General features: G+C 53.0%; 1 protein-coding gene across 2 annotated transcripts; it reads left to right on the plus strand.

Moving 5' to 3' along the window:
* Nucleotides 1-10: 10 nt before the first annotated feature.
* Nucleotides 11-25,761, plus strand: ARHGAP1 (Rho GTPase activating protein 1). Of its 2 annotated transcripts, none has more exons than XM_073541652.1 (13): nt 11-156; nt 6,293-6,439; nt 7,279-7,371; nt 13,635-13,722; nt 14,457-14,588; nt 16,137-16,223; nt 16,563-16,661; nt 17,227-17,334; nt 17,411-17,490; nt 20,256-20,333; nt 20,796-20,924; nt 22,885-22,988; nt 23,073-25,761. In XM_073541652.1, the coding sequence occupies exons 2-13, from the start codon at nt 6,301-6,303 to the stop codon at nt 23,250-23,252; spliced, it is 1,317 nt and encodes a 438-aa protein (XP_073397753.1). In that variant the 5' UTR covers nt 11-156; nt 6,293-6,300; the 3' UTR covers nt 23,253-25,761. The 2 variants fall into 2 exon arrangements, with proteins under 2 accessions (XP_073397753.1, XP_073397755.1); XM_073541654.1 differs by lacking the exon at nt 11-156 and adding an exon at nt 4,240-4,361.
* Nucleotides 25,762-26,599: the final 838 nt, after the last annotated feature.

The raw sequence follows: 26,599 nt of genomic DNA on the forward strand, positions 1-26,599 counted from the left end.
TAGCCCCGCCCACATGGGCGTAGAGAGCAGGGAGACAGGACGGGCGGGGGAGGACTCGGTTCCCATGGAGACCTGGTTTCCCTTTCCGCCCAGAACCCGGATATCTGAGCGCAGAAGAAGGCACGGGAGGAGCCGCCGGGAGCAGCGCGGACACCGGTGAGAGGGCGGGGCAAGGTCACATGACCGGGGACCTGGTGTCTGTGAGGGAGGGGCTGTCACCGGACGACCACCCCCATCATAACATTACGGGAGGAGTGGGGTCCCCTGCGCGGTGTCGTCTCTGGGGTCGTCTGCGCGGTGTCGCCTCTGGGGTCGTCTGCGCGGTGTCGCCTCTGGGGTCGTCTGCGCGGTGACGTCTCTGGGGTCGTCTGCGCGGTGTCGCCTCTGGGGTCGTCTGCGCGGTGACGTCTCTGGGGTCGTCTGCGCGGTGTCGCCTCTGGGGTCGTCTGCGCGGTGTCGTCTCTGGGGTCGTCTGCGCGGTGTCGCCTCTGGGGTCGTCTGCGCGGTGTCGCCTCTGGGGTCGTCTGCGCGGTGTCGCCTCTGGGGTCGTCTGGGCGGTGTCGCCTCTGGGGTCGTCTGCGCGGTGACGTCTCTGGGGTCGTCTGCGCGGTGACGTCTCTGGGGTCGTCTGGGCGGTGTCGTCTCTGGGGTCGTCTGCGCGGTGTCGCCTCTGGGGTCGTCTGGGCGGTGACGTCTCTGGGGTCGTCTGCGCGGTGACGTCTCTGGGGTCGTCTGCGCGGTGACGTCTCTGGGGTCGTCTGCGCGGTGACGTCTCTGGGGTCGTCTGCGCGGTGACGTCTCTGGGGTCGTCTGCGCGGTGTCGCCTCTGGGGTCGTCTGGGCGGTGTCGTCTCTGGGGTCGTCTGCGCGGTGTCGTCTCTGGGGTCGTCTGCGCGGTGTCGTCTCTGGGGTCGTCTGCGCGGTGTCGTCTCTGGGGTCGTCTGCGCGGTGTCGTCTCTGGGGTCGTCTGGGCGGTGTCGTCTCTGGGGTCGTCTGCGCGGTGTCGTCTCTGGGGTCGTCTGGGCGGTGTCGTCTCTGGGGTCGTCTGGGCGGTGTCGTCTCTGGGGTCGTCTGGGCGGTGTCGTCTCTGGGGTCGTCTGGGCGGTGTCGTCTCTGGGGTCGTCTGCGCGGTGTCGTCTCTGGGGTCGTCTGGGCGGTGTCGTCTCTGGGGTCGTCTGGGCGGTGTCGTCTCTGGGGTCGTCTGCGCGGTGTCGTCTCTGGGGTCGTCTGGGCGGTGTCGCCTCTGGGGTCGTCTGCGCGGTGTCGCCTCTGGGGTCGTCTGCGCGGTGTCGTCTCTGGGGTCGTCTGCGCGGTGTCGCCTCTGGGGTCGTCTGCGCGGTGTCGCCTCTGGGGTCGTCTGCGCGGTGTCGCCTCTGGGGTCGTCTGGGCGGTGTCGTCTCTGGGGTCGTCTGCGCGGTGTCGCCTCTGGGGTCGTCTGGGCGGTGTCGTCTCTGGGGTCGTCTGCGCGGTGTCGTCTCTGGGGTCGTCTGGGCGGTGTCGTCTCTGGGGTCGTCTGCGCGGTGTCGTCTCTGGGGTCGTCTGGGCGGTGTCGTCTCTGGGGTCGTCTGGGCGGTGTCGCCTCTGGGGTCGTCTGGGCGGTGTCGTCTCTGGGGTCGTCTGCGCGGTGTCGTCTCTGGGGTCGTCTGGGCGGTGTCGCCTCTGGGGTCGTCTGCGCGGTGTCGTCTCTGGGGTCGTCTGGGCGGTGTCGCCTCTGGGGTCGTCTGGGCGGTGTCGTCTCTGGGGTCGTCTGGGCGGTGTCGTCTCTGGGGTCGTCTGCGCGGTGTCGTCTCTGGGGTCGTCTGCGCGGTGACGTCTCTGGGGTCGTCTGCGCGGTGTCGCCTCTGGGGTCGTCTGCGCGGTGTCGCCTCTGGGGTCGTCTGCGCGGTGTCGCCTCTGGGGTCGTCTGCGCGGTGTCGCCTCTGGGGTCGTCTGCGCGGTGTCGCCTCTGGGGTCGTCTGCGCGGTGTCGCCTCTGGGGTCGTCTGCGCGGTGTCGCCTCTGGGGTCGTCTGCGCGGTGTCGCCTCTGGGGTCGTCTGCGCGGTGTCGCCTCTGGGGTCGTCTGCGCGGTGTCGCCTCTGGGGTCGTCTGCGCGGTGTCGCCTCTGGGGTCGTCTGCGCGGTGTCGCCTCTGGGGTCCTCTGCGCGGTGTCGCCTCTGGGGTCCTCTGCGCGGTGTCGCCTCTGGGGTCTCTGTAGTGAGGTCTCTGGGGCCCTCTGCGCGGTGACGCCTCTGGGGCCCTCTGCGCGGTGACGCCTCTGGGGCCCTCTGCGCGGTGACGCCTCTGGGGCCCTCTGCGCGGTGACGCCTCTGGGGCCCTCTGCGCGGTGACGCCTCTGGGGCCCTCTGCGCGGTGTCGCCTCTGGGGTCCTCTGCGCGGTGTCGCCTCTGGGGTCCTCTGCGCGGTGTCGCCTCTGGGGTCCTCTGCGCGGTGTCGCCTCTGGGGTCCTCTGCGCGGTGTCGCCTCTGGGGTCCTCTGCGCGGTGTCGCCTCTGGGGTCCTCTGCGCGGTGTCGCCTCTGGGGTCCTCTGCGCGGTGTCGCCTCTGGGGTCCTCTGCGCGGTGGCGTCTCTGGGGTCCTCTGCGCGGTGGCGTCTCTGGGGTCCTCTGCGCGGTGGCGTCTCTGGGGTCCTCTGCGCGGTGGCGTCTTTGGGGTCCTCTGCGCGGTGACGCCTCGGGTCCTCTGCGCGGTGTCGTCCTCCTCTGTCTCTTCTCCCGCACCCTCTGCCTGTATCCTGTGTTGCTCTCCGGTCCCCGAGTCTCGTATGATGCACGGTATCTGTTCGGAGCTCTGTAGCCTCGTGGTTTTCTCCGCTCTCCCCTCCGGTGCGGGGGGGTTTCTCTAGTATTGCGGATTGGGATCCTATCTGACCTCTGACCTCTGCCCTATTTCCTTTCTGCCACAGTCTGACTTTTCTTTTTTTGCTGTCCCTTATTTCTGCTGAGATTTCCTTCAGTTTCCCCCGTGTCGCCTCCTTGGACCTGCGATGCCTCTTCCTTGGGGTTTCTCCTCTGATCGCCCTCCGATGTCTTTTTCTGTCTGTTAGATGGCGTTTTCCTCAGAAACGCCTGAGTCCCAGGGCTGCCATTCTTCTGGGTGCCCCCCTTGCCAGGTTCACCCCTCACCCCAGTCCATGTATTGGCCCAGTGCCGGTTCTGTGCAACTTGCTGCTTCTCATGACGGTGTCGGTGGGCACAGAGACTGGCATGGATGGCACAAAACCCGATATTACACAAATGGTGATTGGGCCGCCCACAGCGCCCTCTCTACATACGGGTGTCCAGATGGGCATTGGCATCCGTCAGGCACCAGTAATGGGTGGTTCAGTTCTGGTCCCTGGGGATTGGCCACTCAGTGTGGATGCCATTATTGGCGCTGTCGCTGCTCTGTGGTCTCCACCCTGTGGCAACACTACAACTCCCAGCATTTCCTGGAAACCCAAATAATGCTGGGAACTCAGTTTTACAATATCTGAAGAGCAGTAGGCCCCTGGTGACTCCCAGCCCCTGGTGACTGCTGGCCCACAGTCACTGCTAACCCATAGTGACCCCTGGTGACTTCGGGCCCCCTGGTGACTTCTGGCCCCTGCTGGCCCCTGGTGACTGCTGGCCTCAGTGTTTCCGTTGGCAATTTGTGCAAGATGTTACCACTGTCTGGGGTGAGGAGTGGGATTTATGGGATAGTGGCAAATCTACCCTGGACCCTGATCGTGCAGTTCTGCCATACATAGCAGGGCAGAATGGGAATACTGCAGTCTGAGAAAGCAGGGGAGCGACCTCAGAGATGTCATGGAGGCCAATGCTGTTCCATCGATGCCATGAATGTGTCACCTACTGGGCTGCTTGCTGCAGTATTGATAAAATCCTTGTTTTTTTTTCTGCAGACGTAGCAGTTCTTTGAATGCTGAGCTCCATATAACCCCGCCCACACCAGTGACTGACAACTCTGTGTTCACTGGGCATAGGCAGAAAGCTGCCAATCGGGTGTTGTTGGGGTTACACAGGGCTCATCATTCGAGCTCTGTTAGATCAGCAGAGAGAACAGGGATTTTGTCAAAACTGCAGAGAGCAGCCCAGTAAGTGACAGATTGCTGGAATCAGCTTCTCTGTCTCTACCTTGTGCTGTTGTCAAATTACATGGCGATAGCCTGCTGACAGGCTCCTTCTGGTGCAGCCCCACTGTGCTTCCTCCTGGAAATCGATGGTAGTCGGCATTTTACATCTTTTTTTTTTTTGTAGTTGCAGTTTATGGGAAGCATCAGGAAGTTTCGGCTCTCGCGCCCATTTCCTATCTCTGTGGAGACTGGAGTGCAATCTCTCTCCCCGTCCTCATTACCCTGCCTGTGGTTATAGAGTAACTCTCGGAGGTAAAAGTCCCCGCAGGGTCCAGCATCAAGACTTAGGATTGGCTAATTCACTACCTTTCTCCGTGTATTCCGGCCCCGAGGGCCGTGTCAGCGCTGTCTCTGCCCCCGTCAGCCCAGGTGGATGGCAGGATGAGGACCGAGATCATGTCTGCTGCCACCAGACGGAAAACACAGCGCTGACGGTTTCTCCACCGACTCGTAGATGATCTGTAATGCAGACGCCTTTCTGTTCTGTATCATTAAAGGGGTTTCCAGGATAAGGAAAATCATGGCTGCCCTCTTCCCAGAACGGCGCCAACCCTATTTATAGGTTTAGTCTGCTATTGCAGCTCCACTCCATCAAGGTGAATGGTGCAGAGCTGCAATCCTCCAAACTTACCCCTCAATGATGACGACAAAGGGGGAAACATTGAATATTCTACGCTCTGAGCCCTGCAGACTTCGTGTTCATCCACACGGGGTTTTGCAGCAGCCATGATGCTGGCCATATACTGCCCACTTCACTCTTACCATTGCAGAAAGTGGAAAATCTTCACATCTGACCCTTGTGAACAGATCCTTGCAGTAAACGCAGACGTAGCAGGTTTTCTGTAGAAGAATCGTCAGCAGGTTTCATTCTGCAAAACTGAGATCGATGTTAAATTCTGCACCAAGAAGTGACGCGCTGCGGACTCTAATATCTGCATCTGAAGGAGGTTTCCACAGTGTCTAGATCTCTTGTGACTCCTCACCTGCTCGTGTATTACGCTGCTGATTTTCTCTTCATACCCTAATTTAGTAGCAGATTTGCGTGTGGAGGATCTGCAGCTGATTACTCCGTGGATGGGACTTCATGACGTCTCATTCTCACGCTGGGAAGCAAATTATCCGGTGTTCAACATTTCTATCCTGTTCTGGAGATGTAGCCCTCTGCAAGTTTACATCAAGATCCGCCGAAAATCTGCTTGTAACACGGTGTTGAGTTTTGTTGCAGATTTCGATGAGAATTTGCCGTTGATCCTATCTATAATTGTCAGTTGCCTCTTGATTGGTTGATGGAGATGAGCTGCTATGATGTGACGTCTCCTTTACACCGCACGCACAGATATGAGGGATTGCTGCTCTCTTGTCTATGTAGCATGTACAATGTTATACAGAAGTACTGAGAAGTGTAACTGTAAATCCAGCTCTTGAATAAGATAATCCACACTCACCAGAAAGCAGCAGCAATATGGAGGTCATTATACAATAGTACTAAGAAGAGTAACTGTAAATTCAGCTCTGGAGTGAGAGAAAACACTTACCAGACAGCAGCAACACGAAGGGCATTAGTGCTGAGAAGTGTAGCTGTGAATCCAGCTCTAAAGTACAATAAAACAACTTTATAGAAAGCAACTGCAGGAAGCACATTATATTGAAGTATTGAGCAGTGTAGCTATAAATTCAGCTCAGTGAAATAAAACACTTACTAGAGAGCAGCAGCACCATGGAGGGCATTATACAGCAGTGTAGCTGTGAATCCAGCTAAGGGGTGCGGGTTACTACTTATTTGAAAGCTGCAGCATGGAAGACTTAATAGAGCACTAGTAATTATTGTAGCTGTGAATCCAGCTCAGAGATCAGCTGGGTTCTGCGTGTTTCTCTTTGCCTCCTGCTTTCCTTCATGCCCACTCCTCTCTATAGTCTTGAATACTTGACTATAATCTGATCTCTCAGTGACCTGACTGTCCGTTCTCTCAGATCTATTGATGCATAAACAGGAGCCAGGAAGAGATTGGTGACAATGCTTTTGGGAGCTGTAGTGATGGCCTTGCCTGTTGTCACCCAGTGACAGGTTGTACGTGTAGTGCAACAGTTGTGACCCCACATCTCCCAGCGTGTAGGGCGGTGCTGATGGGAGTATCGATGACAGTAATTGGCAGCGTTTATTAATGCTCTTCTGCTTGTTGCAGATCTCGTGATGACTTCAGAAGCTTTGTCAGATCTGCAGGACGACTTGGAGAGAGATGAAACCACCCACTCCCTGGATCAGCTGAAGCTGGCGTCTCTCGATGACAAGAACTGGCCGCCTGACGACGTGCAGGACTTCCCCAAGTCAGGTGATGGCCGGCACCACTGCAGACAATCCGTACTTGATACAAGGGTCTCTTAAAGGGGTAGTCCAGGACCTAGCAGTAGCTGATCATCTGTGAAGATGGGTCATCAGTGTGAGTTTGGTGGAATCGGACACCCGACGCTCCCACTGATGAGGGTGAAACTGCTCCTGTGTGGCCTGAAATAAGCCACGTACGTGGCAGGTCATTGCTTGGTGATCGCTGCTGGTGACGGCTTCTCTCCGGCCGTCCCTTCGGCAATCAGTTGATGGATGCAGCTAATAGATCTGCTGCAGGAATCCGAGCCGTCCCTTTTCTTAGGGCTTTTGCCTCACTTGCGGCAGCACTGGGCGGACGTAATGTACCAACAAGACTCTGTTCATACAGTGTATAAGAGACCATGAACGTTATTTCTGTAGCGGCAGGAATGCCCCCGTGTGACGTCGTGCCCCTCATTCTACACAGAAACAGTGCCAGCTTTGTGCATTTCTCCCGGCCATTCTTTGGGGTCCCATAGAGCGATTTCTGTAGGGTCATGACCCCTATAATATGTATACCACAATTATCAGTTACTTTTATACTATTCTGTACGGCAGTGATCTCCAGTCCTTGCAATACTACAACTCCCAGCATGTCCTTACAGCTGAGAGTGAAGAGTAGCCTCAGGGTCTTCTGCTCCTTTAGCTCCAGGGTCTCGGTCACATTGCATGTGGGAATTAGCTGGTGTTACTTGGCTTTTTGGAGCGTTCGCTCCTTCCCCCGATCCCCTCCTGTGAGTTTAGCATTGTTCATGTTCTGGGACTTTATTATGACTAAAACAGTTTTTTTTTTTTTCTCTACTGCAGAGGACTCCAAAGTTTCCCCGGACCCCATCACTCACCTGCGCTGGGATGACCCTTACTACGAAATTGCCCGACATCAGATTGTGGAAGTGGCAGGTACAGATGAGCAGTTACTGGATGAGTCCATGGCAGGGTTGTGTCCTTGATTCGGTCCTATTCACACTGGTGTTGTGGTTTGCTGTGATAACGGATGGACTATAGGCAGCAGCGCTGATTCCGTGTCTCCTGGTGATGTGTATCTCTGATCAATACGGCTTTTCCCAAGTTCACTTCTATTAGTTTGGGCGATGTGACGGTCGTATTGTGACATTACATGTAGTGATTGGGGCAGTCAGTACATGCGGGTTTGTAAGAACAATTTACTCACACAACATATCTGCAGCAGCGAGTTCCGCAATTTTCTTTATAGTCGCAGTGCAGCAGTCCTCTCTGAACAGCTGTCGTTACACCGGTGGCAAACCTTCCACCGCTGCGGGTGACGCTAACCTCGGCTGCCACCATGCTTGCAGTGCAACCACTTTCACGCTCGGTTGCAGCAGCAGATCGCAATCTTTGGCCGTGTGACTTTTGTTGCAGATTGATTCACGACGTAGCCCCAGCCGGTCTCCTTGACATTGTCTGTGCTGTCAGCTGTATACGATTATGGTGAATGTGGGGAGTTCATGGCACATTGCATCAGCTCCGAGTCCATAAAGCTAAAAATATAGTGTGAAGCTCTGGAATATGGAGTCGTGGCACAGCTCGGCATTGCTACAACCTTTTGTTGGGGCTTAATCCAGGAGCGTCCAGGTCAGATCTGAATGCTCTATATGGCTTTAGTGCTGCAGGACATTCATACCATACCTGCCAAATTGGAGGATGGAATCTGGAAAGGAGTCGGTCTCGTGGTGCCCTGAGCTGTCAGCTGGGAATTTTGGTCCATAACCATTACTTTATTTCCACACCATGAGTGCGTGTTCTCCACCTGTTAATGCACAAGAAGCCATCAGGAATTCCTGATTTCTGAAAGATTTATCTACAGTTGAAAAAAGTGAAACCTCTCGTTGCCAAGTAATACTAACAACTGAACTACCGTGGCATGATTTATGGCTTGCAGGCAAATTCTCACTAGACGGTAGCGCAGTGTACACTACCTCCATACCAACACTGTGTTCTGTGGAGTCTTCAGCCTTTGCCAACACTGTGTCCTCCACCGTGCCCTCCACCTCCCTGTGTCTGCCGCCCTCGCCCCGCTCCGCGTCCTCTGCCGCCCTCGCCCCGCTCCGCTCCCTCTGCCGCCCTCGCCCCGATCCCTCTGCCGCCCTCGCCCCCCGCTCCGCGTCCTCTGCCGCCCTCGCTCCGCGTCCTACGCCACCCTCATCTCTTGCTCTCGTGAGGTGAACCGTAATGAGAATGGAGCTGATGATCTCTGGGGTCTGATGTGGAAGAGGCTGTTGGACCACGTGCCCACCGCATTTTTGGCGCTTTAAAAAAGGTCTGAGTTTTGTAATGGAAACGGCTTCAGGAATCGCTGCTTTTTTGGAGAGTTTTGGAAGAGGTTTATAACTTTCTGAAAAATTTTTACAGCCTTCTGATTGGACAGCAGCATTTGTAGCATTTTTCATCAGGAGCTGCTTCAAAGAACTGAGCGACACTTCCTTTTATTTCACAGAGTTTTTCAAAACCAGGAATATCTTCAAAAACCTCCCTGTGCGCCGAGCCGTAAATGGGTAAAAGAAGCGACTAATTTCTTGTTTTTGTGCTGGGTCTAATTTTTCCACTATACCAGGCACAACCTGCAGATTGGAGTGGCGCTGTTTATTTGGTAAAAATGAGGACCAGCTGGGTCCGGTTCTTGCCCTGCAGATCGGATGTCAGGACCCCTCCCCGGCTCGGTCCCCTGTGCCCCCAGGCTGCGGCCGGATCATGTGCAGCAGCTCTCAGACTTTCTGTCTTATCTTGCTCTTCAGAGCAGGACATATCTGGCATAGTTTGCATGGCGCCTCATGTTTGCTCCGGCCGCAGAGCCCAGGATTCCTCCAGCTCTTCTCATGAGGATCCTGATGTTAGAAAAACAAAGTCTCGCTCCTCCCTCCCTGTTTTCTAGTTGATGATTATCTCTGCACGGAACATTTACCACCGTGTCTGAAGGAGAAATCTCCACTATGTCTGATGGAACAACAATTTCGAAGTCTCGTCTCTACATACATTTATGTCACTCGGATAAACCGTGAGGTCCAGAAATATTTGGACAGTGACACAAGTTTTGGCAATTTATCTGTTTACCAAAACATATTCCAGATCCAGTCCTATAATCAATATGGGCTGAAAGTGCCGACTCTCAACTGTAATCTGAGGGAATTCATGTCCTAATTGGAGGAAGGGTTTAGAAATTACAGCTCTTTAATATGTAGCTTCCTCTTTTTTAAGGGACCAAATGTTATTGGTCAATTATCTCAGAAGCTCTTTAGTGGGCTGCATAGGCAATTCTCCATTAATCCATTATCTATTAAGCAGGTAAAAAGGTCTAGAGCTGATTCCAGACTTGGCATTTGGAAGCTGTTGCTGTGAACCCACAACAGGCGGTGATAGGCGCTCTCAATGGAAGAGAAACATACCATCATTAGGCTGAAAAAAAAAAAAAAAAAAGAAGAAATCCATCAGAGACAGAGCAGAAATGTGAGGAGCGGCCAAATCTGCAGTTTGTACATTTTACAGCTCAGGAACTCGCGAAGGCCTTAATGTCCCCGGAAGACAACACTGGTGGATGGTCACAGAATTCTTCTTGTGGTGAAGAAAAAACCCTTCACAACATCCACCCGAGTGAAGAACACTCTCTGGGGAATTGGTGTCTCAGTATCTAACCTCACCATAAAGAGAAGACTTTATGAAAGCACATACCGAGTGGTCACCACAAGGTGTAAAACATTAATCAGCCTGAAAATAGGCCAGATTAGACTTTGCCAAAAAATCTAAAGAAGCCATCCAGTTCTGGAAAAGAAAACAGAGCTCAACTTCTACCAGAATTATGGGAAGATGAAAGTCTGGAGGAGGCTTGGAGCAGCTCCTGATCCTCAGCACATCCTGTGTAACACGTGGTGGAGGAGGTGTGATGGCGCGGGCATGCATGGCTGCCAATGGCACCGGGTCACTAGTGGTATTGATGATGTGACTGAAGACAGAAGCAGCCGGATGAATCCTGTGTGAACAGGGAGAGACTTTCTGCTCAGATTCAGCCACATGCAGCAAGGCTGATTAGACGACGCTTCACAGGATAAGAAGGATAATGACCCAAAGCATCCTGCAAAGAAGTGGAATATTCTGTAATGGCCGAGTCCTCACCAGATCTCAGCCCACCAAGCCACATTTCACAGGATGAAGCCAAAACTGAAGGCAGAAAGAGCCACAAACCAGCGAGAACTGAAGTCAACTGCATAAAGGCGGCAAGCCTCATGAAGGAGGGAATCGGGGATAGTGTGACGGCCATGACCTTCAAACTCCAACCGTCATTGCTGCAAATCCTCACACAGGAGGAAACCAGCGATGGTGACGGCCATGGCCTCCAGACTTCAGGCAGTCATTGCTGCAAAGCCTCACACAGGAGAAGACCAGCGACGGTGACATGTATGGCCTCCAGACTTCAGGCCGTCATTGCTGCAAAGCCTCACACAGGAGGAAACCAGCGATGGTGACGGCCATGGCCTCCAGACTTCAGGCTGTCATTGCTGCAAAGCCTCACACAGGAGGAGACCAGCGATGGTGATGGCCATGGCCTCCAGACTTCAGGCCGTCATTGCTGCAAAGCCTCACACAGGAGGAAACCAGCGATGGTGACGGCCATGGCCTCCAGACTTCAGGCTGTCATTGCTGCAAAGCCTCACACAGGAGGAGACCAGCGATGGTGACGGCCATGGCCTCCAGACTTCAGGCCGTCATTGCTGCAAAGCATCACGCAGGAGGAGACCAGCGATGGTGACGGCCATGGCCTCCAGACTTCAGGCCGTCATTGCTGCAAAGCCTCACACAGGAGGAGACCAGCGACGGTGACATCCATGGCCTCCAGACTTCAGGCCGTCATTGCTGCAAAGCCTCACACAGGAGGAAACCAGCGATGGTGGCGTCCATGGCCTCCAGACTTCAGGCTGTCATTGCTGCAAAGCCTCACACAGGAGGAAACCAGCGATGGTGGCGTCCATAGCCTCCAGACTTCAGGCCCCATTATACAAAGCCTCATACAGGATGTTTAATTTTACATCCAAAATAGCAGCCTGCAGTACTGAAATCACAGATTCATCACCAGCCTAAGATTTCTGCACCTGACTACTACACCACATGGGACAGATCTGCCTATATAGCACGCAGTAGAGGGGACAGCTCCCCCTATATAGCGCACAGTAGAAGAGACAGATCCTCCTATATAGCGTGCAGTGGAGTGGACAGATCCCCCTATATAGCGTGCGGTGGAGGAGACAGATCCCCCTATATAGCGCGCAGTAGAGCGGACAGATCCCCCTATATAGCGCGCAGTGGAGCGGACAGATCCCCCTATATAGCGCACAGTAGAGGAGCCAGATCCCCCTATATAGCGCGCAGTGGAGCGTACAGATCCCCCTATATAGCGCACGGTAGAGGAGACAGATCCCCCTATATAGCGTGCGGTGGAGGGGACAGATCCCCCTATATAGCGTGCGGTGGAGGGGACAGATCCCCCTATATAGCGTGCGGTGGAGGGGACAGATCCCCCTATATAGCGTGCGGTGGAGGGGACAGATCCCCCTATATAGCGTGCGGTGGAGGGGACAGATCCCCCTATATAGCGTGCGGTGGAGGGGACAGATCCCCCTATATAGCGTGCGGTGGAGGGGACAGATCCCCCTATATAGCGTGCGGTGGAGGGGACAGATCCCCCTATATAGCGCGCGGTGGAGGGGACAGATCCCCCTATATAGCGCGCGGTGGAGGGGACAGATCCCCCTATATAGCGCGCGGTGGAGGGGACAGATCCCCCTATATAGCGCGCGGTGGAGGGGACAGATCCCCCTATATAGCGCGCGGTGGAGGGGACAGATCCCCCTATATAGCGCGCGGTGGAGGGGACAGATCCCCCTATATAGCGCGCGGTGGAGGGGACAGATCCCCCTATATAGCGCGCGGTGGAGGGGACAGATCCCCCTATATAGCGCGCGGTGGAGGGGACAGATCCCCCTATATAGCGCGCGGTGGAGGGGACAGATCCCCCTATATAGCGCGCGGTGGAGGGGACAGATCCCCCTATATAATGTGCGGTGGAGGGGACAGATCCCCCTATATAGCGCGCGGTGGAGGGGACAGATCCCCCTATATAGCGCGCGGTGGAGGGGACAGATCCCCCTATATAGCGCGCGGTGGAGGGGACAGATCCCCCTATATAATGTACGGTGGAGGGGACAGATCCCCCTATATAATGTGCGGTGGAGGGGACAGATCCCCCTATATAATGTGCGGTGGAGGGGACAGATCCCCCTATATAGCGTGCGGTGTAGGGGACAGATCCCCCTATATAGCGCGCGGTGGAGCGGACAGATCCCCCTATATAGCGCGCGGTGGAGCGGACAGATCCCCCTATATAGCGCGCGGTGGAGCGGACAGATCCCCCTATATAGCGCGCGGTGGAGGGGACAGATCCCCCTATATAGCGAGCGGTGAAGGGGACAGATCCCCCCCTATATAGCGTGCGGTGGAGGGGACAGATCCCCCTATATAGCGTGCAGTGGAGCGGACCATCCGCAGAGCCGCTGTACTGAGCACTGTAGCCCCCCTGTCCTGTTATACCGGTGGGGTATCAGGAGCCGCTCTTGCGTCATTGTCGCGTGTGGTTATTATTAGCGGCCGGTTTATTCTCCGGGGACGGCTGATGACTCTTTCCCACGGCCTCGCTGCGCTGTCAGCGTTTGGAAGGACTCTGGTTTCTGAAGGAGCAGGGCTGTAGCTCGATCCTGTGACCCTTCCCTCCATGCAGCGTCTTGTGCGTTTGCGTCCCGTCTATCACCGCTGCTCCGCGTCATTGTGTCTTTCGAATCGCTGAGACTTTACTGTATTTCCAAACCTCGAAAGTGACCCCAGAAAGCGGCAGAAGGGAGCCGTCTGTGGCCCCGCGGGTGGCAGAGCGTGGTCAGGGCAACTTTCCAGGTAGTCCTCTATAGATGGAAGGTTGCCCTTATTAAAGCCCCCAGCATCTGCGGACATTACTGTGTGCACGTATCTGACCCGCCTGAATGTGCGCACATCTCTCCGCTGACGACTGAGAGTTAAGGAAACAGTTGAACGACGCGGTTCCTCCTCTATAATCGCCATTTTTGTTACTTTTTTCATTATTCACATTTTTCCTTTTTCCTTCACAGGCGATGATAAATTTGGACGTAAGATTGTTGTGTTCAGCGCCTGCCGCATGCCCCCCTGTCACGAGCTCGATCACGTCAAACTCCTGCAGTAAGTAGTGTCTGTCGTACACCCGGCGTGTTGTGTGGTCTCAATCCCCCGCACCGGCATCATTAATCTGCCCCCTTGTTATAGGCCAGGAGTGCAGGAAGGCTGAGGGCGCAGCAGCCGAGCCGCTCGTCCGATGCTTTCCTCCTCTCCATATTTGGTGCTCGCCCGTCTGCATTCCTTCTAGTTTTATTGCTTTTTCCAGCCGTGTTTTACCCCCTTCTGTGTTTTGGCTCCAGACGAATCCAAATTCTAACTTTTATAGGAAGGTTCATCACCGCGCGCTTCAACAAAATCAGTCATGTCACGTAGCAGATAGGAGCGAGCGGCTGCACTGGGGCAAATCTCCCGTGTGCAGATCACTCATATATTAGTGGGACTGATCCGACGGGGAAACAAATGGGAGCTCAGGCGTCAGCCCCTCCACTGTCAGCTAATGCACAGGCTGACTACTGCCTGTATACACTGAGGCCATGCGTGGCGTACAGTCTTCCTAAAATGGCGCCACTACTGTCTGTGTCCGGTATTGCAGCTCCTCTTTTTTTTCTTTTTTTTTTTTCCCCTCATCGGTGGAGCTGAGCTGCGGATGCACATCATGGACAGGTGGTAAGGTGCAGCCATGTTTTTCTAACCCAATGCAGGACCCCATCGCTCTCACAGATTATGACGATTTTTCTGATATAGAAAATATTAATCCGTCTTCTGTAACTTTTCTTTCCCCCCGGTTTTTCCTGCAGGTATCTGAAGCACACGCTGGACCAGTACGTGGAGAGCGATTACACGCTGGTTTACCTGCACCGCGGCCTGACCAGCGATAACAAACCGTCTCTGGGATGGCTGAGAGACGCCTATCGAGAGTTCGATCGCAAGTGAGTGCGTCATGTCGCCAACCGAGGAAACACCCGCGCACTGCTAGGTCCCCGATGGGAGGATTTCCTGGCTTATCCCTCGCCATTTTATAGTCATAGTGACTCATGGAGTAAAGGCGCGTGCACCGCGAGGTAAAGGGTAGGCTGCAAAGAGAAAAGCTTCAACCAAGGAAAGGCGGCTGTGTGTCCTCCTCAGCTTGTGCTGCAGGCGGCATCACTAGAGACGTATCTGTAATCTCTAGTACTGGTGAATGGTGACTGAGCCGCACGTTTATCATAGACGGGATCTGCACCTTATTGTCAGGGTACAAACTCTGACATTAAGGCTGTTTTCCACTGGATAAATGTATGATTGGTGGACACCCCCCGATCCTGCGTGGCTGCAGTGCCGTCTTCTCTGTGGGTTTATAGGAGCAGCAATGGGCACGTGTGACCACGGCTGACCCAGACAATGACTGGAGAGATGGGAAAGTAATTCTGCAGCGCCCACGTCCGTACTCTGACAGCCTTGTGACCCTTCTCCTACGGACTGGTGTCTCAGACCCAGTGTGATGCATCGAGCCTACAAATCAGAAATGCCAGGTAGGAGAAGGATTGCAGGGTTTCGATCTGGCAGCCACAGGTTACTGACATGGCTGCAGCACCTGGGTCCTGGGAATCAGGTCGCTCATCTCTTGTGGTCCTGCTCGCTCTCTCACCCTCCCTGAGTCTTATCTCACGGGGCTGCCTCCATGCTAATCTATCAGCAGAGTGTTGTCTATGGATATCCTGCACGTGCCCCCCCGAGCAGCGCTGGGCTGGGGGGATGCAGCTGTGCTCGCTCTGGATAGCAGAGATCGCTGCCTGTAGCTTCTGCCTTTTGATCTTTTCCGTGTCCATGGAGAAAGCTCAGCAGGGAACATGACCGCGGCTCTGCGCAATTTGTATATATCCCGCTGACGTCTGCAGGAGGGGAATATTCCAGAGCTCGCGTTGTTTATCGCTGCCCCCCCTCCCCCCGATGCTCCTTTTCTCACTTTTTTTTTTAAATACACATAATAATCTACGTGTGTGTGATACAATTCAGCGTCTCAAAAGACCCCACAGTCTGGACGTGACCTCGATGCCTTGCAGGTTGCAGGCGACGTCATGGCTCTGTAATTGGCATTGCCCATTTGCTTTTTGGTGATCCGGGTTCTGATCAGACCAGGAAATATCTGCAAGATCACATCGTCATTGGCTTTATCCGACATCCCAGGTGCCTTGTGATGGGTCTGTCCCTGCGGACGGCAATCAGTAAGGAGTGCCTGATCTAGAAGTCACCAGGGCCTGGAGCCGGGGATGGTGCTGGTCGTGTGGCGGGAGCAGGGAGGCTATAGCTGCCATTGTGTTGAGGACATGGATACGGGTGGAAGCGGCAGATTTAGCTGCGTTGACGCCTCCCCGTTGTATATGGCAGAGAACTTACTGGACTGGCGATACTCTTGTGATGTCACATACATATATTAGAGGCTGCACTATTATAGGTGGTGATTTAACCCCTACGTGACTGCCTTCTCCTTCTATCAGGTACAAGAAGAACATCAAGGCTTTGTACATCGTGCACCCCACCATGTTCATCAAGACCTTACTGATCCTGTTCAAACCTATAATAAGGTAACGGGAAGGTGGGCTGCCGGCTCCACTGATGGGTATTAAAGGGTCCGTCCTGCTCCTATCACCTCCATATTGTGAGCAGAGCAAGTGACGTCACGTTTGCCGATGCCTGCGCCAGTATAGGTGCACAATATCTGCCGCTCCCGCATCCGGTAGATGTAAACATTGTGTCACCTACCCCGCTCACCTCAATATGGAAGTGATAGGAGCAGGAGGAACCCTTTAATGGCTCTGTCGTTGGCTCCGATAAACATGGCGGCGATGGGCTGACACAGTTTTGTGTTAAATCAATAATGATGGAGACGATCAGTTAATTATTTATTTTATTTTTTTTTTTAGCTTCAAGTTTGGCCGGAAGATTTTTTACGCAAATTATCTGAGTGAATTGGAGGAGATTGTGAAGTTGGATCAGTTGGGGATCCCGAAACAAGTCCTCAAGTAATCATCACTACACGAGGTTTTACAGGGATAAAAACACATGGTTGCCTCCCAGAAGTAGCGCCACCATTGTCGACAGGTTGTTTTGTAAAGGAGCGTGTATTGCAGCTCAACACTGTCGAAGTGATTGGTGCAGAATTGCAATACCACACGCAACCTGTAAATGGGGTGGCGCTGTGTTTGAAAGTGAGGGGCTCGTTGTGTAATGTCGGGTCTTCTGTAGTGAGGGGCTCGCTGTGTAGCTCCTCTGGTTGGTAGATAAGGTTCCCAAATAAATGGAGGACCTCCTTTATTAGGCCGGGGTCACGCTTGCGAGTGTGATGTGAGAAACTCGGTCATCAATCCCCGGCACTGCCGCCGGCACTCAGGACCGGAGTGTGCGGCTGCATAGAATTACATGCAGCTGCACGCTCCGGTCCGAGTGCCGGGTATTGATGCGAGAGACCCGCATCACACTCGCAAGTCTGACCCCAGCCTTAGCTTAGACATTTTTTAATGAGGTATTTTTCCGGCCGTCCCTTTAATGAGAGCTCCTGCCTTATGATTCCTGACATCTTCTCCATAGATACGATGAGCTTATCCGCTCCACGATAAAGACCACACCATCCAGCCAGAAGACCACCCCACCGCGGCCTCCCCTGCCAAACCAGCAGTTCGGGGTCTCCCTTCAGCAGTGAGTATTTTGGGGTTCACTTTTATTCGCTTTTCCTCTTTGTTTTGTTCCTTCTATCCCTTTGTGTTTTCTCCAGACTCAAAGACAAACGCTCCGAAAGCGACCAGAAGATTCCCCAAGTCGTGCAAGAGACCGTGGCCTATCTGAGGATGAACGGTCAGTGGCGGGAATAATGTCCTGATACGCAATACAGGGATAATACACACAGTGACGTCATAGTGCAGGGATAATGCGCCTGGCGATGCCACAGTGCAGGGATAATGCGCACGGCGATGCCACAGTGCAGGGATAATGTGCACGGCGATGCCACAGTGCAGGGATAATGCGCTCGGATATGCCACAGTGCAGGGATAATGCGCTCGGATATGCCACAGTGCAGGGATAATACGCACGGCGATGCCACAGTGCAGGGATAATGCGCTCGGATATGCCACAGTGCAGGGATAATGCGCACGGCGATTCCACAGTGCAGGGATAATGCGCTCGGATATGCCACAGTGCAGGGATAATGCGCACGGCGATGCCACAGTGCAGGGATAATGCGCTCGGATATGCCACAGTGCAGGGATAATGCGCTCGGATATGCCACAGTGCAGGGATAATACGCCTGGCCATGCCACAGTGCAGGGATAATGCGCACGGCGATGCCACAGTGCAGGGATAATGTGCACGGCGATGCCACAGTGCAGGGATAATGCGCTCTGATATGCCACAGTGCAGGGATAATGCGCACGGCGATTCCACAGTGCAGGGATAATGCGCTCGGATATGCCACAGTGCAGGGATAATGCGCACGGCGATTCCACAGTGCAGGGATAATGCGCTCGGATATGCCACAGTGCAGGGATAATGCGCACGGCGATGCCACAGTGCAGGGATAATGCGCTCGGATATGCCACAGTGCAGGGATAATGCGCTCGGATATGCCACAGTGCAGGGATAATGCGCTCGGATATGCCACAGTGCAGGGATAATGCGCTCGGATATGCCACAGTGCAGGGATAATACGCCTGGCCATGCCACAGTGCAGGGATAATGCGCGCGGCGATTCCACAGTGCAGGGATAATGCGCTCGGATATGCCACAGTGCAGGGATAATGCGCACGGCGATGCCACAGTGCAGGGATAATGCGCTCGGATATGCCACAGTGCAGGGATAATGCGCTCGGATATGCCACAGTGCAGGGATAATACGCCTGGCCATGCCACAGTGCAGGGATAATGCGCACGGCGATGCCACAGTGCAGGGATAATGTGCACGGCGATGCCACAGTGCAGGGATAATGCGCTCTGATATGCCACAGTGCAGGGATAATGCGCTCGGATATGCCACAGTGCAGGGATAATGCGCACGGCGATTCCACAGTGCAGGGATAATGCGCTCGGATATGCCACAGTGCAGGGATAATGCGCACGGCGATTCCACAGTGCAGGGATAATGCGCTCGGATATGCCACAGTGCAGGGATAATGCGCACGGCGATGCCACAGTGCAGGGATAATGCGCTCGGATATGCCACAGTGCAGGGATAATGCGCTCGGATATGCCACAGTGCAGGGATAATGCGCTCGGATATGCCACAGTGCAGGGATAATGCGCTCGGATATGCCACAGTGCAGGGATAATACGCCTGGCCATGCCACAGTGCAGGGATAATGCGCGCGGCGATTCCACAGTGCAGGGATAATGCGCTCGGATATGCCACAGTGCAGGGATAATGCGCTCGGATATGCCACAGTGCAGGGATAATGCGCTCGGATATGCCACAGTGCAGGGATAATACGCCTGGCCATGCCACAGTGCAGGGATAATGCGCGCGGTGATTCCACAGTGCAGGGATAATGCGCTCGGATATGCCACAGTGCAGGGATAATACGCCTGGCGATGCCACAGTGCAGGGATAATGCGCGCGGCGATTCCACAGTGCAGGGATAACGCGCCCGGCGATGCCACAGTACAGGGATAACGCGCCCGGCGATGCCACCGTGCAGGGATAATGCGCCCGGCGATGCCACCGTGCAGGGATAATGCGCCCGGCGATGCCACCGTGCAGGGATAATGCGCCCGGCGATGCCACCGTGCAGGAATAATGCGCCCGGCGATGCCACCGTGCAGGGATAATGCGCCCGGCGATGCCACCGTGCAGGGATAATGTCACAGATCTATTACTGATCGTTCTGCACACATGAGGCCGGGTCTCCCTGTGTAGACGGGCTAATAAGTGGTCGCTGACAGGTCGTCTAAACTCTGCGCATCGCTCTACAGAGAATAAACCAAGAATTAGGCTACTTTCACATTAGCGTTTTTTTGCGCTGCGCTTCGTGTGCAATAGAATCGCATACAAAAAAACGCATCATGCGTTTTGCATGCGTTTGCTTTTTTTAGGCGCATGTGTTTTAATCAGTTTCTAGCCATGTTAACTCTTAAAACGCATGTGATTTTAAACGGAGGCATGCGCATGTCCGTGCGCACACCTGCGTTCCCATAGACTGTAATGTGATTTTTTTTGCACATTCCGTGCAAAAGCATGCATTTTTTTGTGACAGGTCGGATGGACCAAAAATGCAACAGGCTGCGTCCGGCGCGCCTAGGCGCACACTACAAAAAACGCATGCACACGAAAACGCATACGAATGCGTGCATACGCAAGACCATGCGCACGCCATGTTAAAGAGGGGGGCGCAGGACGTATGCGCATGGACGCGCACAAAGCGCAGCACTAAAAAAACGCTAGTGTGAAACCAGCCTTAAATGGTTACAACAAGACTGTAATGATGGCTGCAGTGGCCGTGGTCTCTCACGGGAGGTGTCTGACAGCTCGGGCCTCCTCAGTGATGACTTCTTGGCCGTTGTACACACACATGCAGTATGGCCGTGTGGACTCGCGCAGGGTTTTACCTGCGACTTCTTTGGTCTTGCAGCGTTGAGCACGGAGGGGATATTCCGGAGGTCTGCCAGCACGCAGGTGGTACGAGAAGTTCAGCAGAAGTATAATATTGGTGAGTATTGGAGTGATCGGAGAGATCAGCTGTGATCACTGAGGAACCTGGTGGTGAGTGTTCGGTGTCTGTACAGCGCCACCACAGGGGAAATAAGGTATTATTGTGTAATGTATGGCCGTCGGGTCCTCCTGATCCGCAGACGGTCTGTGTAGCTGCTCCGTCCTCAGGTTAGCAGGTAAGGACCCAAAACATTGCACCCACCCCCATATTCACTGATTATTCGTGGACGGTGACAATCTCTCCATGTCTCAGTCACAAATCATTTCTGCATTTTTCCCACTTTTTTGTGTCCGTTCTCCCAAAACTCTGTGAAGTCTTGTGCAGTGTGGTGTAGGAAGGCAGGACGCTGGCGTGGGATGCTGGGGGTGGTAGTCTCACAGCCTTAAGTTACAGACCACTGATAAGTGACAGATTGCTCATTGGTCCGTACTAATGACGGCGTCCGTTCTGTCTGTCCAGGATCGCCCGTGGACTTCCAGCAGTACGACGACGTCCACCTGACCGCGGTCATCCTGAAGACCTTCCTCCGGGAGCTCCCGGACCCCCTGCTGACGTATAGCCTGTACAATTACGTGGTCGGATTCTCCAGTAAGTGAAGATTGTGGCGCAATCAGATTACAGCCGACAGCGTGAAAAGATGGAGAATGGAGGCAGAGGCCTGAGTGGTTGCGGCAGCGAATCCAGGGAACGATGAGACACTGCGCTAAATCAACAAAGTAGCACCCTCGCTTTTTCGCCCCTGCACAGCAGCGCTCCAGGCGCACGTTTTGCAAATATAGAATATATAGCTGACAAGCCAACATATTAAGCACAGACGCGGGGCCAAAGAATACTGTACAGGGAGAAGCACGCAGTCTAGGCTGGGATCCGAAAGGTCAGACCCCTCTGATCATTGTGAGCTTGGGTGAGACTGTGACCCTTTAATCCCTGGACGATGTCTGTTACTCACTATTCACGTGATTTGGCGGGCGTTCCCTGCATGGCTCAGTGAGTAGGAGCGCTGCTGTGCAGGCACAATTATCTAATATATAAAGCTGAATGTGTGTGTGTATGTATGTATGTGTGTGTGTATGTATTTCCGGGATTGGCATCCGCACCGTCGCAGCTACAGCCACAAACTTTTGCACAGTCACATGTCTGGACCCCGAGACCGTCATAGGTAATGTTGTGAGGCGAAATTTTAACCCCACGTGCTCCAGTTCACCAAACAATTTTGCCCCTATCTACATAATGGAGAAAAAGTGAAAGGAAAAGTGTTGGAGGCAAATTGACAGCTGCCAGATGTGAACAATGGGGACTGAAAGAATGAGAGCGATGGCGCCAAAGAGTATATACCGTACAGCTGCTAAGGTGGGGCCCTGACATGGGATACCCACCACACACGGGGATATGAACACACACACAAAATGCGCCACGCACTACCACGTGCTTCACCACATAGACCACCCTCAGCACACATTTCACCACACACACACACCAACCTTGCCACATAAAAGTCGCAACACAAAAGTCGCCACTCAAAACTCGCCACGCTGTCCCCGAGCTGTTTAAAAGATGAAAAACGAGCTGTGATTGGCTGCTATCAGCAACAGTTTTCTTTGTAGACAGTTGTGGTAACTGAGGCCGATTATTCTTATTATTTCTATGGTGTTATCGTCCGTCTGTACGGAAATAACACAATTTATTACCGTGCCAACACAGACCACCCTCTGACAAAGACTGCAGGGGGAGCCCAGTATCACACAGGAGAGGATTAGATACATGGCTCAGCAGTCAGTATCACATGGGATAGGAATAGATGCACGGCTCAGCAGTCAGTATCACACAGGATAGGATTAGATGCACGGCTCAACAGACTATCACACAGGATAGGAATAGATACACGGCTCAGCAGTCAGTATCACACGGGATAGGAATAGATGCACGGCTCAGCAGTCAGTATCACACAGGATAGGATTAGATACACGGCTCAACAGACTATCACACAGGATAGGAATAGATACACGGCTCAGCAGTCAGTATCACACGGGATAGGAATAGATGCACGGCTCAGCAGTCAGTATCACACAGGATAGGATTAGATGCACGGCTCAACAGACTATCACACAGGATAGGATTAGATACACGGTTTTTATGTGCAATATAATCATTATAATTTGTTATAACTAACCACAGTTGGTTACTATGCCCAGGCAACGCCGGGCTCTTCAGCTAGTTGCTTTATAAATATGGGGTCTGATGTCTACCAATCATGAAGCAGAATGACATCACTGTAATTCCCCCCCCCCCGCTGCGTCCTTGTTTCTCCTCCCCCCACGACTTTATTAAACTGTTATCCGGAAGGTGTGGAGCTCCGACCCTCTGTAACCGCTATGGCCGGTGATTGAGTATAGGGCGGCATCCATAGACCAGTGGAGAGGGTGCACCCCCTTAGCTGGAGTGGGAGGGTCACTAATGGCCCCCTCCAGCATCATCTTTGGTGATCTCTCCAGTCAGACGTCCATATTTGCAGTCCGGCTTTCATTCTTCCCGTATGGATCTCTTGCAGATTTGGAGCCGGAGACGCGGGTGGAATCCACTCGAGAGACTTTGAAGACTTTGCCTGCAGAGAATTACGAAGTTCTGCGCTTCCTCCTCACTTTTCTAGTTGAGGTAAGATGGCGGCGGCTCCTCAGTAATGTGCCGGGTGTCCTCGTCGGTTCTCTACCTCACAGATGGTCTCTGACTCCTCTTCAGGTGTCTGCCCGGAGCGACCAGAACAAGATGACAAACGCCAACCTGGCTGTGGTGTTCGGCCCCAACCTCCTCTGGGCAAAAGACGTGGCCATGACCCTGAAAGCCATAAATCCCATCAACACCTTCACGAAGTTCCTGCTCGACCGCCAGAAGGAGCTGTTCGAGGACACTCACCTGTAAATCCGAATGTTCCCGCTTCAGCACTGCCAGCCGAGCGCTGCCCGGTCCCCTCCACCACGTCACCATCCGTCCTGCGTCTGCACATGACACGTTGGAGCCGGCGTCTCCAATGCAGCTTGTAGCACCAGGGCGCTTGCCAAATACAACGCCACCCGAATGGGGGCGACAGTCGGTGCCTCCGGTAGGCAGAGCAGCACTCCCTGTGTGATTGGTGTGGTATGTCGTGTGCGAGGCAGAGCACAAAATGATTGAGGGACCCCCCCCCCCTACAACGCTTCTGTCCGTATCCTCATCCACATTCCCCGGAGCTTCTCTATATACACTGCCGGACGACACCCAACCACCATCTGTAGCTCCTGTAACCCAGGAGAGGCTTTTGGGGATTTTTTAGGGCGACTTTGTGGCCAATCTCATTTTTCCCTCTGAAAGCTTGGCACAAAGTTCTGCTCCGGTGGTCCGGGATCTGTGTCGCCCCCTTATTTTGCTTTTATTCCTTATGGTGGTTGTTTTTTTTAATGTTCTTTTATCAATATATTTTTATACACGTTGCGCACTCTGCACAAAACCCCACAGCCGTCACATATCTGTATATAAATGACATCCCGGGAGGGTGACCGTCAAGATTCGGCTTGTAAAATCCGCATCCGAAGGGAAGAAATGCCTTCAGCTAGTTCATATAATATCCATCAGAAAAACATGGCTGCTTCCTTTGTGAAACAGCGCCACATCTGGCCACAGGTTGGACGTGATATTGCAGGTCAGTCTCGCTTATTGTAATGGGGTTGAGCTGCAATACTGCATGCAAACTGTGGACAGGTGTGGCGCTGTTTCTAGAAGGAAGCAGCCATGTTTTTCTCATCCTGTTTAAGGATTGGCCTGTGACTCGCACTTCTCGCCTGTGATTGGTAGGACCACAGCGACCAGGCAAAGTAATAGGGGTCCTGTGTGTCCCCCCTGTAATGCCGGGGCACTACTGTGCTCAGCCACCAGTCTTGTAGACACTGATTGGAGTAGTAGTGATTGACCACCACTAGGTGGAGCCTAAAACCAGCCTGAGCACCTCATCTCCCCCTAGTGGAGGCTGCAGGTACTGAGGATTTGGAGCTTTGTATCAGAAATCAGACCACAACACAGATGTGATCAGAATCGGGCTGATCCACGTTATGACAGGTGATGACAGCAGTGATGCCGGCCAGTGCCACCTCTGTCTTGTCTGTCGCTTTGTGTGCCATGTCATTTTTTTCTCCTCGGCCGGTCGGTGGTGACCGGTGACTTTAATTCCCTCGATGTAGCTCTTTGTTCTGTGGTCGTGTTCCTGCCCTTTGCACAATCTCGTCCTTTATAAAGTGCATTTATGACTACGGTTTTGTAACTTTTGCTATTTTATTGCCAAATGTTTGCCTTCTTGGATGTATTGTTTTCTATGCTTTATGATTATGGCGTTACCTTCACGTGAGCGGGTTCCTTTTTTTCTGTTTTTGGGAGGGTCCAATGGGCGTCTTCGGCTGAGGATTGAAGGTCATCAAAGGGGATTTATAAGACCTACTGGTCGGAAACTCTGCAAGCCTCCTCTTGCCGGATTTCCCCTGGGGGGGGCGACTTCATAGTTGCGATGTAACAAATGCATGACGTCAGACCGACCTATAAATCCGGAGACTCTGGGGATGCCGGCAAGGAGGAGGAGGGTCGCAGGGACGACAACGTAACAGCCGGTCCAGATTCCTGTGAATCGATTCACTCGTTTCTAGTGAGGATTCATCCTTCAGCCCCAATAACATTTTACTCATCATCAATCTCTTCCAAATCTGAGAAAAGCCTCGTAGGGGAACGATCCTACGCCTGCTGATCGCTGCGTCCCCCTGCAGAGCTGGAATATGGGGACGGAGCCACCACAGCCCCCATTGTGTCCCTATTGGGATGCATTACTGATATATTTGTGATCCACATAGTGTAAATGAGAACTTACCCTTTTTAGGTATACAGCTCCTTTGCAGACCTATGTGTCTCCATGGTAACAGTACTGTTCAGTCAGGTATAAGGGGGCAGAAGGCAGGGTGTAACGTGTATGCGTGGTGATTTCTCAGTCTGCACCGTCAGATTACGCCGGATTCACGCTCTGCAACACAAATCACAGGATCTAGCGCGGTTTTTGCTGCATCGTATCGTTCCCTGATGAGGTCGTGTTTGTGGCCGCCATGTTTGTCCATCCCATCCCCTGTATTCAGAAGGAAATCATCGTTTTCGGTCGTCTCCTGCCCTTTCCCTACATTGCTCACGTCCTGACCTCGGGACACAACCGGACACCGCCGTGATTTGCCACCTGACATCATGTAATGTGTTTTTGGTGCGGACCCCCGAGGATTCGCCTCTTCCTCCTTTTCTCGTTCCCGTGTGTCGTGGTTCTGATCCGAGGGTTCCTGCCTCGCGTCACATTTTTATTCTGCTTGTGATTTCATGTTTTGTACTTCAATTTCGAAGAGGAAAAAAAAAACCAGTCCATCAGAGGTAACTCGTGTCCTCGTCTTATTTCTGGGCGCCATTGTTTCAGATGGGGAAAACTCTGTTTTGATCAAATGGAGAATTATTAAAGCGGCTGCACACTGACAATGTGGGGGCGATCGTCTTCATTTTAAATGCATGTATTTTGGGTTAAAATATAATTTTTGCAATTGGATTTTCTCACCGTGCATTTATATCTTTTGCATTTTGCGACATTTTTTTGACTTTTATTGCTGACTGCAAAATGAGGTAACTGCAGCTCCACCAGTGAGCTCATTCTGACGGTGACTTTCATCTATCTTTCTCTGAACTCTAATTTGGTCTGTGGTCAAATGAGTTCAGCAAAGTTGTGCTGAACCTTGATGTGGTCTTAAAGCAGCTGAGAGAAGTTCAGAAAAAAAAAAGACACATGTCCAAATTCAGCATCTTATTGTTTTTTTTTTGGCACTTTTCTGTTCGATAATCATTGCTGTTTTTTTTTGTGCCAAATTCTTAAAAATGGTCACATGAGAATGAGCTCGCTGACTGATTCTTAGTTTTCTGCAGACAGCAATGTGCGGGAGACAAAAAGCCTTTTAAAAGCCAAACGATGCAAAATGTTTAATCAAAGCCAATTGCAAAAATCATTATTAGCCGCAAATTCATAGATTTATGTAAAGAAATTTTGTCGTAGGGGTGTCTATTTCATTTAAAAGGTATTCACTTGGTTTGTTAGACTTGTGTGAATTTGGGGCCTGGACTTAGACTACACACACGATAGATATGTGGGTACGGCAGGCGCCGCTCGTCTTTGAGGTGCAACATATTTCTGCCTAAAACCAATGTGTGTGTGGGATGGCGCCATAACG

This window comes from Dendrobates tinctorius, unplaced genomic scaffold (assembly GCF_039654945.1).
Source record: "Dendrobates tinctorius isolate UK_male_01 unplaced genomic scaffold, ASM3965494v1 ptg000124l, whole genome shotgun sequence".
NCBI lineage: Eukaryota > Metazoa > Chordata > Amphibia > Anura > Dendrobatidae > Dendrobates > Dendrobates tinctorius.

Coding starts and splice junctions, on each gene's coding strand:
- ARHGAP1 (XM_073541652.1), top strand. CDS start 6,301: ATGACTTCAGAAGCTTTGTCAGATCTGCAGGACGACTTGGAGAGAGAT. Junction 6,440..7,278: donor GCAGGACTTCCCCAAGTCAG/GTGATGGCCGGC, acceptor TCTCTACTGCAG/AGGACTCCAAAGTTTCCCCG. Junction 20,925..22,884: donor TTACGTGGTCGGATTCTCCA/GTAAGTGAAGAT, acceptor GATCTCTTGCAG/ATTTGGAGCCGGAGACGCGG.